The sequence below is a fragment of the Polistes fuscatus genome, unplaced genomic scaffold, assembly GCF_010416935.1.
Source record: "Polistes fuscatus isolate 324 unplaced genomic scaffold, CU_Pfus_HIC Scaffold11, whole genome shotgun sequence".
NCBI classification, from domain to species: Eukaryota; Metazoa; Arthropoda; class Insecta; order Hymenoptera; family Vespidae; genus Polistes; species Polistes fuscatus.
Window position 1 is genome coordinate 5721219 of NW_025113009.1, and position 19474 is coordinate 5740692.

General features: G+C 30.4%; 4 protein-coding genes across 8 annotated transcripts; 2 read left to right on the forward strand and 2 right to left on the reverse strand.

Moving 5' to 3' along the window:
* Window positions 1-148: 148 nt before the first annotated feature.
* Window positions 149-6664, forward strand: LOC122526213 (UPF0430 protein CG31712). 3 transcript variants are annotated; one of them, XM_043649459.1, is made up of 7 exons: window positions 149-480; window positions 944-1087; window positions 1619-1666; window positions 1971-2196; window positions 5148-5231; window positions 5422-5577; window positions 6123-6664. In XM_043649459.1, exons 1-7 carry the CDS (start codon window positions 338-340, stop codon window positions 6135-6137), a joined length of 816 nt encoding a protein of 271 aa, XP_043505394.1. In that variant the 5' UTR covers window positions 149-337; the 3' UTR covers window positions 6138-6664. The 3 variants fall into 3 exon arrangements, with proteins under 3 accessions (XP_043505394.1, XP_043505395.1, XP_043505396.1); XM_043649460.1 differs by lacking the exon at window positions 6123-6664 and having other exon boundaries at window positions 5422-6059; XM_043649461.1 differs by lacking the exon at window positions 1619-1666 and having other exon boundaries at window positions 150-480.
* LOC122526214 (tubulin glycylase 3A-like) lies at window positions 6630-10474 on the reverse strand. The gene is made up of 12 exons (XM_043649462.1): window positions 10374-10474; window positions 9945-10100; window positions 9578-9837; window positions 9163-9492; window positions 8983-9094; window positions 8701-8912; window positions 8163-8579; window positions 7797-8004; window positions 7628-7718; window positions 7390-7548; window positions 7060-7319; window positions 6630-6984 (listed from the first exon to the last, which is right to left on the reverse strand). The coding sequence occupies exons 2-12, from the start codon at window positions 10093-10095 to the stop codon at window positions 6812-6814; spliced, it is 2373 nt and encodes a 790-aa protein (XP_043505397.1). The 5' UTR covers window positions 10096-10100; window positions 10374-10474; the 3' UTR covers window positions 6630-6811.
* Window positions 10475-10863: 389 nt separating this feature from the next.
* Window positions 10864-13523, reverse strand: LOC122526212 (testis-expressed protein 10 homolog). The gene is made up of 5 exons (XM_043649458.1): window positions 13251-13523; window positions 11941-13084; window positions 11638-11875; window positions 11379-11533; window positions 10864-11058 (listed from the first exon to the last, which is right to left on the reverse strand). The coding sequence occupies exons 1-5, from the start codon at window positions 13449-13451 to the stop codon at window positions 10955-10957; spliced, it is 1842 nt and encodes a 613-aa protein (XP_043505393.1). The 5' UTR covers window positions 13452-13523; the 3' UTR covers window positions 10864-10954.
* Window positions 13524-14434: 911 nt separating this feature from the next.
* Window positions 14435-17085, forward strand: LOC122526320 (CCAAT/enhancer-binding protein gamma). Of its 3 annotated transcripts, none has more exons than XM_043649670.1 (4): window positions 14435-14799; window positions 15247-15390; window positions 15514-15670; window positions 15778-17085. In XM_043649670.1, exons 2-4 carry the CDS (start codon window positions 15283-15285, stop codon window positions 15879-15881), a joined length of 369 nt encoding a protein of 122 aa, XP_043505605.1. In that variant the 5' UTR covers window positions 14435-14799; window positions 15247-15282; the 3' UTR covers window positions 15882-17085. The 3 variants fall into 3 exon arrangements, with proteins under 3 accessions (XP_043505605.1, XP_043505604.1, XP_043505606.1); XM_043649669.1 differs by having other exon boundaries at window positions 14435-14625; XM_043649671.1 differs by lacking the exon at window positions 14435-14799 and adding an exon at window positions 14823-15006.
* Window positions 17086-19474: the final 2389 nt, after the last annotated feature.

Sequence of the window (19474 nt, forward strand, 5' to 3'; positions counted from 1 at the left end):
TTATAATTGTCACAAATTAAACTTATAAAATATTTTCTTATCTTTATGCATTAGTTCTCATAAATAATATTATTTTTGTCAATTAATCTTATTTTTTGTATAACAAAGTGAATAATTCGATTGATCGTTGCGCCATCTTTGGTCGACTGTTACTTTCAACATGGCTCCAGTACTTCTACATAAGTAACTCGTGTTGCGGTAGTCTTGCGAACGGTTTCTCGTTTGTGTAATTCTTAATAGTGAATTAATTAATTTTTATATTAAAACGATATTCCTCGACGGGGGAACATTTCTGTTCGCAATTGAGTCTAACAAGAAAACGGTTAAATTAAGTAAAATGGGTCGTTCAAGATCAAGAACGAAATCGCCGAGCAGAAGGCGTCACAAGAGCAAACATTCTCGCAAACGGTCCAAATCTCGTGAAAAACATTCTAATAACAAATATTCAGATAAACCAAAAGAACGCTCATCAAAATCGAGGTATTTTATATTTATTTAAATACTTATTTATTAAATATATATGGTTACATACATACATGGTTATATACTCGCATATATACATATATTATTATCGCTTCTTCGTCGTCTATTCCACCATTTTGTCATGCGCTTTGCATCGATAGATGATGTTACATCTATTGCGTGTAAATTTATAAAATTACTAGCCAACTGCATATTGTTTTTTTACGTACTAATATGTTCTTTAGTTTTTTATTAAGGTTAACATGAGGTTGTCTTCGTAATACGTTAATATTATTAACATATTACGAGCCGGTTATACTTGCTTGATTTTTGCCTATTTTCTAATGTATCTTATTACATTTATAAAATTTGATATAATTTAATGAATTTGTTTAACTTTCTTATATATATTTTATGTATGTATGTAATTTATTTATGATCGGTGTTATCATGGATATTGATATATACTCTTCGTATGCAGAAAAAGATCCCATTCACCATCATCTAGTACAGGATCTGATGCATCAGACGATGTACATATAGTCAGTCATAAAAAAAGATCATATAGAGATAGAGAAAGGAAAATGGATGAAGTCGAAAGGCTAGCTGAAATGGAAAGACAAAGGTAATTATTTAATTATTTTGCTATCGCAGTATCCATTCTATGTTGACATTGTATATAAGTTAATATTGTATGCGTGTATACAAATTTCTGGAGAGGATTCTTACATAAATTAATTCACACAATTGAATAATATTAAATCAATGTTTTTATGTTATCGGCTAAGAGAAGAAGGATTGTCTCTACGTATATATGCAAAGCATTATTATTGCAACGGAATATGATATTTTGACCTAAAGCAAAAGGTTCAAATCACTAAATCGAGTAAAAATTTTTGCATTTATTTTTTGCATGTCATTGGCAGTAGGTATTATTGAGGATAGCTGCATCAATTTTGCTTTTAAGTTATCATTTTGCTTTATTATACTAGTATTGTTATGTTTATTATTTCTGCCAACTTCTATTTCAAAATATTTTGCTTTATTCTTATTCTTAAACAAAAATATAATGAAAAGATTTAAATTTGAGTAATAGTATATTATTTTATTAAAAAAATTCTTGTTATACGTTTTTTTTTTATAATTATGTTGTCAGGAAAAAGAAAGAATTTATGAACAAAACCCTCATCACGAATGCGGTTGGGTAAGATTGTATAACTTTTTCATGGTGATGGTTAATCAGCCCTAACTCATATTTTATAAATAAAAATGAAAAAGCATGCCAAATATAGATTCTAATAATATCATTATTTATGCCAAAAGGTTATTGAAAAAATAAGGTTACTATTAAATAGCTTGAATGTAATGTATCCGTCTTAAAGTTGACAGTTTTAACATTTTCTGTAATTTAAAAATAAAAATAAAATAAACACAATATAGCTAAAAATTCTATGCATAAAAAATGAAATAAGATCCATAGATCAACATACTTGGCTGTCTGTCTCCAGACGGCAACGTGAAGTGGAACAAAAGATGGTTGAAGAAGAAGCAGCCAAACGTATAGAGGAATTAGTACAGAAGAGGGTTGAGGAAGAACTTGAGAAACGTAAAGAAGAAATAGAAGCGGAAGTACAGAGACGGGTAGAGGAAGCAAAAAGGGCAATGGAGCGTCAAATGATGGAGGAGATGGAATGGAGACAAGCAAAACTGCGTGAGGAGGAAAAACGAAGAGAGGTAAGACCAATCCACAGAAACTTTGGCCAATGTTAGCCCAAGCGCTGTTACTTTCAGTGGGTAGTTAGCTTGTTACTTTCAAGTCAATCCCAATATTACATTGAACCTATACTTTAGTGAAAAGGCTGGTTCTGTAATATATGTTCATAGCATTATAGCTATTAAACTTGGAACGAGCTATAATGCTTTAGTTAAATTCTAAGGAGAAATAGAATTCTATGACTGAGAAGTGGGTAAGATAAAATATTGCATCGCAATAGTTGTGTAATCTCGTACATGGTTTGTACATCTCTGAAGATCAGCATTAGAGACAAGTACTGCACAGAATGTTAATAATATAAATTGCATATATATATATATATATTTAATTTTTTAATGCAGGGGTTGCTTGGTACTTGCGATATTGCTTAGTACCTGCAACTATAATTATTACATTTGTAAAATAAAATTAATATATTTTTGAATAACTAGATCGCGCGGTTACAGCGTTTGGGCTTGAAGCAGTATGGTTCTTAAGTATATACAAAAATTACTGACAAACCATACTGCTTTAGCTTCCCAGCATCCACTGAAGTCGCGTTGTTGGGGAGTTATTGAAAAAATGTTGATATCATAGGCGCATGTATCAATTATTTATGAACAGAATATTGTATTTTGTACCATGTATATATTTATTATATCTGTACAACATTATAACCTTTCATCACACTATATCTCGACTGGCAATTGCATCAACAACTGAAAATTGTGATCTAAGCAAAATTTGTAAAGTTTTCTTCGCAATTTTTAAAGCTGTTGAACTTGTCGATCAGGCGATTAACGAAATTAATTTACACGCGCATATGTCCTCATAATTCGTAAAAAAAAAAACTAGTAGAGACAAAACTATTTCAATTATTAAAAGTAAAAATCCCACAATTTGTAATATATTGAAAAGAAAATAATGAAAAATGATCATTATTTTAAAATAAAGTTATTTTTCTAAAGAATGGGAAACTAATGTTGATCCCTAAGCAGATTTTCTCGGTGAAATAGTAGTTTTAAAGAAATGCTAGATTCTTTTAACTAGTAAGTCAAATCATATAAATATAATGAAGTAAATATAAAAGAAGTACACACACTTTTAATAATTTATTTTGATTAATTAATTATCTACTTCAGTTTTATTATCACAATGCCTAAAACTCGGTGTTTGTAGCAATTTATTACTTCTCGTATTTCATTCGTACTTGCACACGTTTTTTGTGAATTTTGAAATTGTCAATTAGTAAAGAAACGATGTATTGACCATATGTAATAGCTTGTAATGTAACTGCTTTTTTTAAATTATTTTTGGAATCCTTACACAACATATTTCAATTAGAAACACTTTGGCTAAATTACACAATTGGTTAAATAACTAGTCTTTATATTTAGATAGATAATAGTAAAAATCTATGCAGAGTAGTTAGTGTGCAATTTTTCTAAAAACTCCAAATACCGAGCTCTAGTATTTTTTTTTGTATAATACTGATACAACTGTTGGATGTCTTTCATTATTCATTAATGAAAAATCTTGCTATCAATTGTGATCTAAAAAAATCTACTAATATATATATAGGCATTTATATCAAGTAGATTTTTATTTTTATTTTTATTCTCTTCTTTCTCTCTTTTTATTTTTGTTATTATTATTATTTTTTTGTTTTTATTTTTAATTTCTTATTCCTTTTACATCTGACTAAGAAATTTGTTGTCGTTCGTGTTTATGCACAATTCTTTTTTTTTCTTTATCTTTAAAAAAGAAATATCAATCCACACTCTGGTCAGATGACAGCAATCCTGATTACAAGTTGAACAAACTTTGTCTTGTTTGCTTTGCACATTGAGTTTGCACTGAAAATGTCGACAAGTTTGGGAATAAAGTTAATTAGAATGGGAAAAGTAGGAAAAGGCGGAATTAGCATTTCATAGCAACAAAGCACGACCTAGCAAAATATAGGTCACCTTCCTTACTGACTACCAACAGAAGATGCTGGTTTTTAACTCACTGCTGAGTGATTGTCGATGAAGACGGCTTCCCCTACGTGCTGGCGTGAGCTCTATTCAGGTATTATCCAATTTATATATTCATAATTCATTTTATACCAATACTACTATTATCATTCTTTGTTAAAACACTATTAAAAAGAAACCATATTAGGGATCATTTTAGATTTGGTAATTAGTAATACCTGGGACACAACGCATTCCGTCAACAGTTCAGGCGGATGGCACCGTTTGTTTCTATTGTATCTGAGTATTATAATTTTAAATAAGAATACTGAATATCATTTTAAAGCATATATATGTATATATGTATTTATATATATATATATATATATATATCAACACTGATTATTAAACACACAAACATATCTACTCTGTTAAAGTATATATATATATGTATATATACTCTTTCAGTATATTTTTAAATCTTTCTCCTGCATTAAACGGGAATATCTCCGTGCCGCGTAAAAAAGGGAACAAAATTTTTGTTGTTAACAGGATAATCACGATTTTGTTTTCGTATTTGCATGTACAGTGAATATACTTATCCAATCTCTCATAATTCACTTTTTTTCACTTTTAAGTGGCATCCTAAGTCGTCGTATTTTCATCTGGGAAATCTCTGACAATACACAGCATTCGCTGGGAATTAAGAGGAGCAAGTTTAATTCTGAAAGAAAAGGAAGTGGGTTTTTTATACATGCGTCCTCTGTCATTTAATCACAACAAAGCCATCCTATTTATTGAAAATCCAGCCTCAAAATTTCACATATTTCCAATTACTTTTCCTATACATAAAGTTTCTTAGGATGTATTAGGCTGTTGAAATAGCGGCACTAAGCTTTTGGATATGAAGGGTGTACCAACAACTGGTGAGCAACAATATCATTGCCTTGTGTAAACATATGCTGTTGTCATTGTAGGACGAAGAGCGGAAGAAGCGCGAGGAGCTAGAGAGGATCATGGAAGAAAACAACAGGAAAATTGAAGAAGCTCAGAAGAAATTAGTGAGTTTAAAATAAAAACGTTGACGTCGACGTTACAAGTTATTTTCTTCTTCATCTGGTGTTGCTTTATACATTGTTCAATGGTCTATTTAAGTTCGAGCTAATAGTATTAAACGGCAGCGTCAACATTTTAAAATTAGACAATGTATTTGTTGGCACTAGTTTTGTATTATCTTTTCTACAATCACAGGCCGAAGAGAGATTGGCTATGGTTGAAGAACAACGTCTTATGGAAGAAGAAAGACAACGAATGAGAAAAGAACATGAAAAACGTGTTAAGGAGGAGCAGAAAAAAATCCTAGGCAAGAACAACTCAAGGCCTAAATTGTCGTTTACGCTAAAACCAGTTACGTGAGTTTGTATTATATCGTGCAAGTATATATGTGATATTCACATATTCTTGTCGGTTTTGAAATTAGTTCATAACCAACAAGAATAATACTCGTTTGCTGCGCATAGAAAAATATTTCAGTCAAATGCAGCAACAAATTCCCAAAGTTTTTGTGAATTTTATTCACTGTGATTGTTGAAATCTCCAAAGCGTTGAAACGTCATTTGATTATGACTTAAGTAGATATGTCAAAATTGAATGATAGATTTCATGCTTGATAGGTTTCATTACGATCATAAATGGGACTTTAAACTTTTTTTTAAGCTACACTTACATCAAAATTTATTGTATCTTACGTTCACTATATTTCTTCAATATTCGCTATTATTGCTTGTAATATAATGAATTACTCACAGACGTATGGACGGCTGTGTTAAATAAGTCAGTTAATTCTATATTTGGTGTAAGTGCGGTTTAAATATATGTTTTCCAAAATATCGTTTTAAATAGTATGGATTTTCTCTTATTGTATTATAACAGGAAATAAAATTTTGTTTCAGTTAGAATATATATAACGGATATTATGTTAGGGTACATTTGTATTTTCTATAGAGATAACAAATTTGTCTCACACAGTAAATATAAAAGTATGAAACTACAAACTGATTAAACTATTCCGTTATTGAAGTTCAATGTTATTCATCGGTTGTATGAAACAACATGCACACAGATTTCTTTAATATCTGCGATACGTGATACTTCACTATTTAACAGTTCTAGTTACATATTTGAAAATTCTGGTAAAAGACATCTGTTATGGCGTTACTAAAATTTTACATTATTTAAATCAAAACAAAAACAGAAATAAATAAATACGGGAAAGTGAATGGATGATCTAATATGATATAACAGATTGAAAGTAGATGGTTTTGTACGTATTGAAATATAAGTGCTGACATTTGAAAAAGATGTCCTTTAATGAATCGTGTATAGATATGTATTTAAAAAACAAGAAAAACTGCAAAAGGAAAAAAAATCTGTTCATACAGAATTGTGTACCCGTGATATTGTTACTTGTAAAATAAATACGTTTTTATTAGTCGCTCTTTTGTTTGTTCAATCGAATTGATCTTAGCTTTTAGGATACATTAGTTATAATTATAATTATTTAGGCAATGTAATTATGTATCTTTCTTTTTGTATTATATATAGTGCAAAAAGATAGTAAAAGATTTTGTAAAAAATTAATTCACAGATATTGCCAATTCGTATGTTGTAAACTTTTGGATTTTGGTAGAATAGATTTACCCAAAGCAGTCAGACATAATCCAGTGTTTGGCTGTACATCAGTAATCATTTGTTTATATGCCAGCACAAAATCTCCTGTATCCGCGTTTGGATTGAATGGATAATCCATTATGACTAAAATATAAAAGGAGCATTTTTATCGAACTAAGTCATTGGATAAAAAACATTAAATAAAATAAATAATGGCACCTTTTATAAGACTCTCTAATACATTAGGGTATAATCTTTGAGTGATTCTAGTTCCAGGTGGATGCATACGAGGATTTGTATTAATTTCTATCAACCAAACCGACAGATCATTCATAATTACAAAATCTGCTCCATATAATTCAAAGCTGTATCTTCTTTTATCCATATGTTCTTGGGCTGCTAACATAGTAGCAATTATAGCTTGACATATTTTTGGATAGATTTTTTCGTACCATGGTTCTCCCGTATAGCCTATCGTTCTGTACATAAGAAAAAAGAAATCGTTTTTGTTATGTTCACTAATTTAAATATTAATTAATTTATGTTCACTTTAAATATTCATTAAGTTTCTCGCAATCCCAGTCTAGAGAACGAATGGAATTTTTAGGAATAATATATTTGTTCTGGACCGCGGTGTTACAAATGTGTATGGCTTCGTGATAGCTATCAAAAGAAAACGGTCTTGAGCTAAAACGTAAAAATGATTCTCTGATAAACAATAATATTTTCTGTTCACTTTGTTATGAAGTAAAATGATAATAATTTTATTCTTAAACAAACTTTGTACTTGTAAATCCATATAGTTAGCGGATAACTGCTGGTAACAAGGTACCATTGTCTAACGTCGAATTTCGTATCCCTTACCAGTAATGGTTTTTCTACAAAATCAAATTTCTCGTATGCTTTCCACTAATTTCGACACTTATCCAAAAGGATTAATTTATATTTACGATTACCTATATATTTTTGTACAATAAAATAATCTCTCGCGCAATCCTGTACTCTCTTAATAATGTAATTTAATTTATGAGCCATTGCAATTCCTACTCCACAACAATAATTACTTGGTTTTAGAATCCAAATATTTCGAGTTCCGTTTAATTCGTATTGAGGATCGATTTCTTTTACTTTCTTTAAAGTTTCCAACGCCAAGTTGTATAAAATCTAATATTTTAAAAATTAGTATAAATTAATATAAATCTTTAATTATATTATTATTAAATAAACCAAAAAATTTCGTGTCATTTTTAGATTTCTAAGTCATTTATTTCTATTGATTAAAACTGCACGAATTTTCTTGGTTTAATAAATATTTTATTTACAATTAAAGACGATCGTTCGCTGTCGATTTGTTCCGATTCTTCGTCTATAATTCCATTGCCATGATGAACAGCCATAATGTAATCGTCGATAAATTTATCCCATTCTATCGAAGAAATGAAGACTTCTGGTGTGTCTAAATATTCGTCATTTTTCATGGCAATAAATTCCTCGCATCGTTTTATCGCAAATTCGATTTGTTTCGGAGAAATAGGCGACGAGCCTTTATTAGATAAATTGACACCTTGTTCGATTTGATCGATGAACCATTTTAAAAAGCTCACTGCTGCAGTTTGTCGATAATCATCAGTAAATGCAGTTTTGTCGCGTGCAACGTTGTAACTTCTTGGATATTGTACACTTGCAACGTCATCTTCGATGTACCAATGAACATTTTCCAAAATTGTTGCCATTCCAAGCTAACAACAACAAAAATATATAAAATGTACAATTAATAATTTAGAGAAAACATTTTTCTAATTGCTCACAAAATAAATTTTTTTATTTATTTATTTTTTTTTATTATTATTATTATTTTACCTTCGACGTGTATATAAATGATTTTTCAAATCTGTTCAACAAAGTATCAGGTTTGATATGACCCGTCCATTCGACAAAATCATTTCGACAATCCCAAATAAAATCTGGCGAGATATGTTTCAACACACTGAAGATAACATAATCTTCGTTTAAGGATCCATCTGGAAGATGAATATTACCAATTGATGGTGGATCCGTGATAGCTGCACTACCTAAAATCAATTATTATTTCATAACGTAATCATTGTAATAATTAGAAAATTAGAATGTTATAGTAAATACCATAAGGCAGGTGTCTCGATTTTCTAGACTCGTATTTTTTTATCCAACCTCTTTTCTTCAATGAATTTTCCAAATATGGAATATCGCCACGTATTAAAAAGATTTTCTTATTCTACGAACAATTAAGTCGACGTTGAGACGATCAATTTTTTTTATTATGATATTAATTTTTCTTTTTACCTTGATAGCTTCTTCCACTCTTCGTTGAACCACAAAATAAGTTGCCTTGTTACCGTTATGATCTATGTTTGGATTTTCCACCGATATTTCTTCCATTTCAATCGTTTTAGATTCAATAGATTTATTTTCGGATTCTATCTCCTCAGATGTGTTAGTCTTAAAAATAATAGAATGACTTTCTTCAGACGATAAATTATCTTTTGGTAATAAAAAATTATTCACAGCTTCTTCATTGGAATCCGAAATATCATCTATGCTGGCGATCGTTTGATAATTATTTTTCATCGTTTTAGAAAGAATCGAAGGTTTATCGATATTTTTTTCTTCATTCTTAAGAAAAATACATTAAAAGAAATATTTTAGTTATAGTCTTATTAGAAAATAAAATTATATATATATACACTTATCTTCTTACATTGTGGTTGAAATTTAACAAAGTTCGAGTAGACGTTGGCCTTCGTACTTTATCCGCACTTTTATTTAAAATAATTGGCGATGGAATCAAATTAGTTGGTCTGATAACCGATTTTAAAACTTGTTGTTCATATTGTTTTCTTTGTTGTTTAACTTGGACAAGTTTGGACTTATAAAGTCCTTGCAACAAAAAGTCATTTTTTGGAGATATCGCTGATTTCTTCGGTTCTTCCCGTTTGTTGGTTGCACCAGGCTCACTGACTGGATCGATATTTCGTCAGCTTTACCGATTATTAATCAACGTGTAATCATGGATAAAAATATGTATTTGAAGGAAAGAATTTTCGCGAAATAATACGGTATCTTACCTGAAGCCAATCTTTTTGTTGATTGTTGAGAATTAATTTTATTTTTTGTAGTAGCAACAGATTGTCCACGAATAATAGTATCGTGTCTTAATCCTGAATGGAAACGATTTTGATTGTTACAATGAGAATTTTGTTCCATATTCGTGAACATGAGTACTATAAAAATAAGGTCAAATTTAAATTTAAAAGTTCAATATAAATCAGTTTGATTAGTGATTAATAGTTTAATTTAGAGATATGATTAGATCGAAAAAAGGTTACATATAAAAGATTAATTAAAATTATTTCATGATATCGATTAGCGATATTCGATTGCTTCAGAATTTTTTGTTTTTATTATCTATTTCAGATCGATTAAATTCTTGTCAAATTTATTCCTTAATAAATGAGGATTTATTCCTTAAAATAATAGAGGAGGATAAATGAAACCTTTTTCTCGAATACCTAAAAAGGTTTCTCGTTTTAATAATTTTTTTTTTCATTCAAATTTTATTCAATTGTATTATTCTTTAAGATGCACATCCCTCGTGGGTCTTCAGAAGCGGTTACCTCCTCGTGGTTAGACCTGGGCAATGGTATTTTACTTTCAATATAATGTTTATCATATTTTATATGCTATACATTCCATTACAAGTAAAATTCAGGCAAAGACCGCTTATCATAGACATTATAATTGTAATTAGTTTCTTTGAACTTCCTATTTATTATAATATTTTTATTCCTTTCATCGGTTTCTTCTATGCATTTCGTCTATAGAAACTAATTACTTTATAATGTTTTTTAATAACTTTTATATTTTTGCAGGTAACACAAAAAATAATTAAAAATTATTTAAATTTCATTTCTACTTTCCTTTATCTTCAGGAAGAATGAATTCTAATACGTGGTAAAGGATCGTTTTTTAAATGACGTTTATGTATTTAAAATAGTACTTCTTTATTTCCTGCCAAATTGCAGTTGCTATTTATAAAATAATTTGTACTTGATGCTTAATAAAATGTCATTTTTTATTAGTAAAAAATTTCTCTAGTTATAAAATAAAATAAATTGCATATCATTAAACGAGAACGTTTCTCATCCTTCGATCCTATAATCTGAATTTCTTTCGCATTTTCTGTAATACAAACAATACAAATAATCAAGTATATTTGAATAGAAAATTCGTATGTACAGAGGGTCAAATAAGTTTCTGTAAAGTAATTTATTATACTCTAATTCGAAATGTAACAAAAATAAATAAAAATTTATTTGCATAAAATTTCGAAAGTAATATCCTGAACGTTCATATTAGTGTACAGAAACTTATTTGCATTAACTTATTTAGAGTATTCAAGAGCTAATTATTAATGGATCAACTTATTTGACCCATCATTCACTGTATATATGAATTCCTTTAGACAAAAACCTATTAGAGAAATATATCAAGTAATTTACCAATAATAGCATCCTGGTTTTTTACAAGTACATCATGCATCCATTCCTTATGACAAAGTACAGCCCGATTAATCATTTGTAACATATTTTCGTGTATGGAAGAATGTAAAAGAAGCAATGGTGACATTGATAGAAAATCCTTCAATATATTTTCGCTATAATGGAGGAATTATTATTAGAATTTCTTTTTCTTTTTTAAGTTTAAAAAAAAGCATTTGAAAGTATAAATATATAAAATATGTTTTAAAATTAGCCCTACCTTTGTAATTTAGTTAATGTATACTCTAACATAATATCAGTAATTATATTAGGTAATAGCACGTGTAACTCTTTCTTCGATTGACAAGAATTAGCATTTATCATTGCTTGGAATATAGGTTTCATTGTCATTTGATGTATGTACCATACCTGACTTGCTTTGAAAAATAAGGTTCTCAAAAGTTTATTTAATTGTGCCAATGCAAAATTATCAATATCGGACCAACCACGAATTATTTCTGTAAATAATGAAATTGATAAATAAGTGATAGAAACATTACATAAATAAATATATTTAAAATACCATTTAAATAATCCATAACGTATTTACAGGATGCCTTGTCCAACTTATCTGTGATATTATGACTTATATTAACAGATGTAAACCAAGCATAAATTTGACAAATGCCCAAATTTTGCTCCAAACATTTATCAATCATTTCTAAAGCAGAAAAATCTTTTTGTCGTTTCCTCAAAGTCTCAACAGTGTTTTTTCTACTATATGGAAATTCGGAAAACAAGCTCTTAATGTAAGCACTTTGAAAAGAATTTTTAAACCACATTTTGGTATCTTCATCATTTAATATATCAATATATTCAATGATTAATTGTATAATTACTACAATATGTTTTAACAAAGTAGATGCCTCGCAAGTAATAATAGTTTCAGAAATATGACCATTTTTTTCTTCTGGACATACTTCAATCCAGCTATCAAGCATTAAAGGCATTAATACACTTATATATTTCACGAGTTCATTTGCATCTCGACTTTTTTCATCGGTAATATTTTCCAAGCTAACAATACTTTCCAAATCTATTTGACAGTCTTGTACATCAACTTGCGTGTAAATCGGAATATATTTAGTTTTTTTATCTACGTATATTAATTTTTCAGATGGCATGTAATTTTGTGTTTTTTTGTAACTTATAACAGATCCTAGTATATTTCCAAGACGTTCTAAGACTTTAATCCTCCATTTGACACTAGTATTTTTTGAATTCAATGTTGTTGTCAATTGTCTTCCTGGTTTTATTTCAGTGTGTATTCTAGAAATCATGTTCAAGAAATTTGGCAATACTTTATAACTGCTTTTTGCAATGACACTATTACAATTTTGTACTAATGTGTCCAAAAATAATAAAGAATCTTCTTTAATATTTGGATCTATATGTGTCATTGCACAGTTTAAATATGAAATTAGAATATCACAAAAAGGTGTCAGTCGTTTAGTAGAAATAGGACTCAAAATGAGACTTAACACTCTGAAAGAATCTCTTCTTATATTTTTTTCTTTATCAAGAGATAAAGCAGAAATTCCTTTTAATAATGGATGCAATTGAGAATTCAACATTTCTGAAGGGTGTTGTAATAAAATGTCTTTGAGTTCTTTTACCGCTTCTTGACGAACTGTAGAATTATGATGTTGAAGTCGGGTTAATAAATCCTATAAACAGAAAGAAAACAATGATAATGTTAGAACAAGGTGATACTAAAAAAAGTCATAGTATGTTATAGTTATTTTATTTAATAGCTGTTTATATAATAAATTAACGGATTTCATAAAATAATGGCAACATATATATATATATATACATGCATTATATGCATACCTTTATATTAAGCTTTCGTTTACTGATTATTTCAGCTTCATCGTATTGTCTGAACTGTTCACGTATGACGATTTTTTTAACTTTAAACGATGTATCTGTTACATTTAATCCTTTTGGTAATAGTTTATTTTTCTTTGCTTTTAATTTCACTTTAGCCTTCTCTGATTTTAGATGTTTCAAATGCTTATGACCTTTTGCCATTTTTACAATTTATACAAAAATATACCATTTAATATATAACGTAGTTACACATGTATTATATTTATATTAACAATATTGTTAACAAATAACTAATATTAAATGTTTAATATTATTTATATAAAGATTCTATTTCTATCTAAGAATTCTAAGAATTGTCTCTCTCTTTATGCATTATAATTAAAGTTCAATATTTATCTTATAAGTTGAAATATAAATAACATGTGGTGATTGCACCGATCAACGTTGCCACCTGGTGGTAGCCGATGCAAACGACATCATGAAACAAAAGATTATAGAAGTAGAATTGCATTGGTTATTTACACCAAGAATTACCATAGAAAAATACTTTCATTTTGGAAAACCGACGATTTAGAATTCCAAAAAGCAATTAAAAATTAATTTATATTTTTTTATACAGAATCGAGTTGTTTGAAGATAATATTAAAAAATTCATTATATAACAGCATTCTGATAAAGTCCCTAAGAAGTAATCCCTAGGCACAGAGGGTTGGCAAGGAAATCATACGGTTTCTTAGGATTGGACAGTTGAAATAAAGACGTTGCATAGAAAATACGCTAGTGTAGTCCCTAAACTCCCGCCAAAAATATTTTTTGAACACTACCATTTTTTTCCGACAAACTGTGCTTAATACATTTCTTGTCTTTATTAACACATTATTAACTTTCATGTATCGTAAAACTTACATAAAATGTTAGGTAATCGACTGTTCGACGAGAAAATAATCTACGAGTTCTACGTTAAATGAAAGAACGTATCGATAAATTGGATTATTAGAGTATTTAAAAATTAGTTTAAAAAGAAGAAATAATAAGGAAAGAAAAATGTTATCATGGACTTTTTATAAAAATATATGTTTAAATCTCCATCTTTTTTCCCTATATATAGGCATAAGGTGTAAAATAAAAACATGTTTTTAGTAACTTTTCTTAGGTTTTAACAATTCGAATAATTCTCGTCAGAGAGCGGTGTATTCTTTTTGTGGATTAACTGCAAGTTGTATTGCATCATATGTCAAGTAGATTGTGTCGTCGTCGTGTTAATGCAACGTGCGATTTACAATAAATAGTGTCTAGTCTTCGATATATGCTTGCTGAATTTATCGGATATAAAAACAATTTCTAAATCTTACAAAAATATTAAAATAATCGAAAGGTAAGCGAAATTATAGCAACGTTTAGGATGTCTTAAACATACGGTTAAATGCGAATAATTTTTAATGATCTATTGCGTGTTTAACAAACATTGACCCTGACAAGAAGATAACTTTTCGACAATTAGAAATAATACGGGGAGTAGGAAAAAAGAACACGTGACATATGGAAAACGGTTGGTGGTACTTATTCGCACGATGTTATTTTTTCTGTCTTTTATTTATAAATACATATGTATATATATATATAAGTTTGTAAAGTTATTTAAAGTAGAAATTATATCGTTCTTAGATATCTTATCAAACGGAGAAATATAATTTCCAAATGGAAAGATTTTATTTACATTTTCTCTGAATATAAAACTTCCAAACTTGACCACTAGGTAACGCTTTTGTCGTCGTAAAGTTTTTGTTCTAGTATTAATTTAGCCTTAACTAGTCATATAATATAATTAATTCATCAACTTTTTAAAACTTTTATGTGTCATCTTTGAAATTGTATTTACGGTTTAATTATTATTCATCGATTGGTCAATTCTTCCAATAATGAATTGTGAAATTGAATAGCTATTTAAGTGCTAAGCATTACGTTATAATTTTAATCATTAATTATCAATTTAAAGAATTTCAGTAATAACATACAAGTTAACAAATTTTAAATGGCGCCCAAAAATAAAGAAAACAATTCTGGTAACAAGAAGAAAAAACAAGTTTCTGAAGAAGAAGATGACGAAGATTATAGGAGACGCCGTGATAGAAATAATCAGGTAAAATCGTTCGTTATTTATTTGGATATAATTTCTAATGTGCGTATATGTTGTTGATATTTGGAAAATAACATTATTCTTCTTAATACTATTAATATGTAGAGTTCCTTTTCTTAAATATAGGCTGTAAAACGATCAAGAGTTAAAAGTAAATTACGCACGCAACAGACTCTAGAACGTGTAAATCAACTTAAAAGAGAAAATGAGCTATTAGAGGAGAAAATAAAAATGCTTACGAAAGAATTGGGCTTCCTTAAGGATCTTTTCCTTGCTCATGCTGGTAATTAAGTTTAATAGAAAATTACTATTTACATAACACCATTAAAATACAATTCTTTGATATATTATTTTGTATATTCTTTTATAATAATCCTAAATAATTTCCAGGTTCCAGTCAACATTCAATCAATTTCCAGGATATAGATTTAAATACTCTCTTGGCGGAAGATACAAAACCTCTAGACTTGCCTAAAACAACAGCTGAGCTGTAATTCAACATTTGTTCCACGTGAAAGAAATAACGTGGATTTGATAGAAATTGAAGGAAAACTTACTTTAGCTCGTATCAAGTCCAAAGTTGGAAATCTTGGAAAGATACCAACTTGGAATCAATTCCAAAAATTGTAAGAGCTAAATAACTTCATCTAGCTTGCGCGTCAAGCAGCATGATTGAGAAGATTAGATAAACGATATCAGATAAATGTTTCTTTAAATGTAAGAAGACATAAGCATGATAAATGGCATCATATGACAACGAGGAGAACCAGAAAGTTGCCGAGAATAAAAACGACTCGGGCAGGTCTAATTTAATTATATAAAACTGAAATGGTAGAAAAAGTATTTGCTCAATGATATCACAGAGAAAATGCAATAATATAATGACCATGCTTATATTAAACATATGCCTTCAAAATTATGTAAGAAGTTTGTCCAGAAAGTATTCGATTTGCGAGTATATTTTTTTAATGTATGCTTACTAGTATAAAACGAGTATCAATCATTTAGGGACAACTTTTATGAGTATGTGCAATCTCAAAATCACAGCTTTGCTAATTTTGACTCAACAAATTTTGAGTGGATAGTTAAGTAAGTATTGTAAATTGATAATATCGCAAGAAAAAGCGTGAATGAACTTACTTTCTGAGTAATTAACTTTTTAATTATGAATCTCAGCGATAAGAGAGTTTAGATAGAAGACTAACAAATGATCAGGGATAGTTCAAAACGAGCTTACAATTAGACCAAATATTTTCCCTCTCTTATTGCTTATACGCGTGCATATAGACATATAAACACTATGGACTCCAGTACTAATATGTTATAACACTGCTCGAATGAATCGAGTAACGAATTCTTATTTTTAGAAAGTAAAAAACAAGTATTATTTTACTCGTAAGTCGAATATTTTCCGGACAGATCTCACGTCTATAGTATAGTCCGATGTAACGTAAAATATTGGGCAAGAAATTTCTAGAGTGATATAATAACATGGTAGAGGAAACAATAAAAAGTATTTAAAATTATTTTGTTAGAATAAATTTCAACAATTTTCTATATGAAATTTTATGAGATCGTTAGATTTATACAAAACAAAATAAAAGAAACATTCCAATAGTAACATGCCTTTCATATGACTTTTTACTTATGCAACGTTTTGATGTAATTATTTAATAAAAATTTTCTTATATTAGAATGGAATGCAGATAAAACAAATGAATTTACATACGTATGGTGATGTAACTCATCCTAGCTGATATAATATAAAGAAAACTTTATATGTTTACTATATTAATTTATAGAAATAGCAGTTCAATACATCAGATATTTATTGTTTCATTTCTTAATATCTTAAAAAAAAATATTAGACAAAAATGATCTAATTGCATTAAGACAAAAAATAGTAAAGATGTGTTATGCTACAAAGTTTTTTAGGAAAATCTATTTTTGAAAATAACCGATTAAAAATATAAAAAGAAATATAAATTGAATTATGTATATATTTTTTTGCTTTAGGAATATGCGATCATAGAAAAAAACTTCATTTATACGAATTTATTCTATAATATTATTTATATTTATCAATAAAAATGATATTCTTTCGTGAAATACATATCGATTGTGCATAAACGTTTATTATGTTTATACATTATTTATTTTCGGTAAATGTTTGTACTTTTGTACAAAGATTCATTTTACAAATGTAAAAAAAGGTGACGGAAAAATAATTTTAAAATACGCGGGTTTCTAATGAATGAACACCAGCGACATCTGTATGCTTTGATATTAACTTGATCGGAAAGACCCGATCAATCTTCGGTCTTCGTTCGGAAAAGCCAGTATCGTCGTATTGAATTTGTGTACCCTTTACTTTATTTACAAGCTCAATCATAGATTTATTTTCTTTAATGAATGATCTTTTCCGATCAATAATTTCAATGCATTTCAATTCGTGTATTTAATATTTCTACGAATGTAATATTTATTTAAATATTTGTTGAAGAGAACGCGCATGCACGATGTACTAACTTTAATCGTTGTCAGGATAAAAAAAGATTTCTTATTTACAAAAGACGTATTCAATAAAAAGATGAAGTAAAATCGTGAATGGTAATGAAGTCTAAAAAGAATAAAAGTGTCGCAGTAAAAAGATAAGTAAGGGGGTTTCGGAATAACACGGGACAGAGGTGAAGCGCGTTCGTAGGCGCTACGAGCCGGGGCGCCAACGCGCCAGCGCGTTTAGCAGACGACATCATGGCTGCAGGGAGTACCTCCTCTCGGACTTTTCGATCGGAACTTTTCTTCAAGATTTTTCACTGAGAGGAGAGTACAAATTATCGAAAGGATCAAACAAAATCATCTGGATACAGAGAAAGTGACTGAATCAGGTTCTTGGCTTTTTCTTAATAGTGCTGATGGAGTGGTGGTGGCTGTGTCTGTGTTTTAACGAGAGATTTTAAGGAGGTGGAGGAAGGCGGCGGCGGCGGCGACGACGGCGGTGGCGGTGGGGGGTAGTGGCGGGGGTAACAGCGGCGGCGGCGGCGGTGGCGACGGTGGTGGTGGTGGTGGCGGTAGCAGCGGCAACGGTAGCAGCAGCAGCAGCGGTGGCGGCAGTACCAGCGGTGGCATCGAGTGCCGGGGAGAGGGCTTTCGGACAAGCCCCCGAATAACCGACCTGTACGATTATTAACCAGGAAGGGATTTTCTTTTCGGTACATTTGCAAAGTGGAATGGTAGTTTGTGATTCCTAATCAAATTTAGTTGGAAGGAAGAACGGAAAGAAGACGGAGAAGGAGATTACTGTTTAAAGGCACTTCGTAGAAAAGGAAGGTGGAGAAGAAGGAATTTTATCGTTGGATTTCTGACAGTTTTCCCCACCTGTCGGCGGGGACGAGTAATCGTTGTCGACTCGATTCGGACTTGCGAGAGCATGAGCATGTCGAAAGCCGATCTATTTTAACGTCTCGGTGTTTTTCGTTGGCCGTCGCCAAGGGTGGGCGGGGAGTAAAAGGGGTGGCGGCGGCGGCGGCGGAGTTGGCAGGGTCCGGGAGGTGGCGAGGCCGCATACACGCGCCGCGTCCCTTCCTTCCTTCCTCTCTTGGAACGGATTCGCACAGAGTCGTATCGCACGAGACAACGTCGTCGGCCTTCGTGTCTAAGTGCTGTTTCTGTTTCTTTGGCACCCCTCTCAACATCGAAGGATATTCACTGCATGGTGGAGGAGGAATAAACTATTCTCGTCATCGTTATCATCGTCGACCGGCCAGTCGGTTGGCTCAAACGGTTGCCCAGAAACGCTCCTTGACTCATCATCGGCGATAATATCACTTTTAGTTATGGACCAATGGAGGGTTTGGCCAAAGGAAACATGAAGTGCGTACAGTGCGAGAATCTCCAACGGCGTACGTACGTACATATCAAGTAGAAAGGTGAGAAGGGAAATAGGACGAGAAATAGAAAGGAGAAAGGGAGGGAGAGAGAGAGAGAGAGAAAGAGAGCAACGTAGGGAACAAGTGCGAGTAACAGTGATCGTCGCATAACCCTTTCTTGAGAAATAGAGTGTGAACTTGGAGGTACGAGTAAACCA

Coding starts and splice junctions, on each gene's coding strand:
- LOC122526213 (XM_043649459.1), top strand. CDS start 338: ATGGGTCGTTCAAGATCAAGAACGAAATCGCCGAGCAGAAGGCGTCAC. Junction 1,667..1,970: donor CTCATCACGAATGCGGTTGG/GTAAGATTGTAT, acceptor GTCTGTCTCCAG/ACGGCAACGTGAAGTGGAAC. Junction 2,197..5,147: donor AGGAGGAAAAACGAAGAGAG/GTAAGACCAATC, acceptor TTGTCATTGTAG/GACGAAGAGCGGAAGAAGCG.
- LOC122526214 (XM_043649462.1), bottom strand. CDS start 10,095: ATGTTCACGAATATGGAACAAAATTCTCATTGTAACAATCAAAATCGT. Junction 8,913..8,982: donor ATCGAGACACCTGCCTTATG/GTATTTACTATA, acceptor AATTGATTTTAG/GTAGTGCAGCTATCACGGAT. Junction 8,005..8,162: donor GCGAACGATCGTCTTTAATT/GTAAATAAAATA, acceptor TTAAAATATTAG/ATTTTATACAACTTGGCGTT.
- LOC122526212 (XM_043649458.1), bottom strand. CDS start 13,451: ATGGCAAAAGGTCATAAGCATTTGAAACATCTAAAATCAGAGAAGGCT. Junction 11,876..11,940: donor CGTTATGGATTATTTAAATG/GTATTTTAAATA, acceptor CATTATTTACAG/AAATAATTCGTGGTTGGTCC. Junction 11,059..11,378: donor AAACCAGGATGCTATTATTG/GTAAATTACTTG, acceptor TTTGTATTACAG/AAAATGCGAAAGAAATTCAG.
- LOC122526320 (XM_043649670.1), top strand. CDS start 15,283: ATGGCGCCCAAAAATAAAGAAAACAATTCTGGTAACAAGAAGAAAAAA. Junction 15,391..15,513: donor GCCGTGATAGAAATAATCAG/GTAAAATCGTTC, acceptor TCTTAAATATAG/GCTGTAAAACGATCAAGAGT. Junction 15,671..15,777: donor TCTTTTCCTTGCTCATGCTG/GTAATTAAGTTT, acceptor AATAATTTCCAG/GTTCCAGTCAACATTCAATC.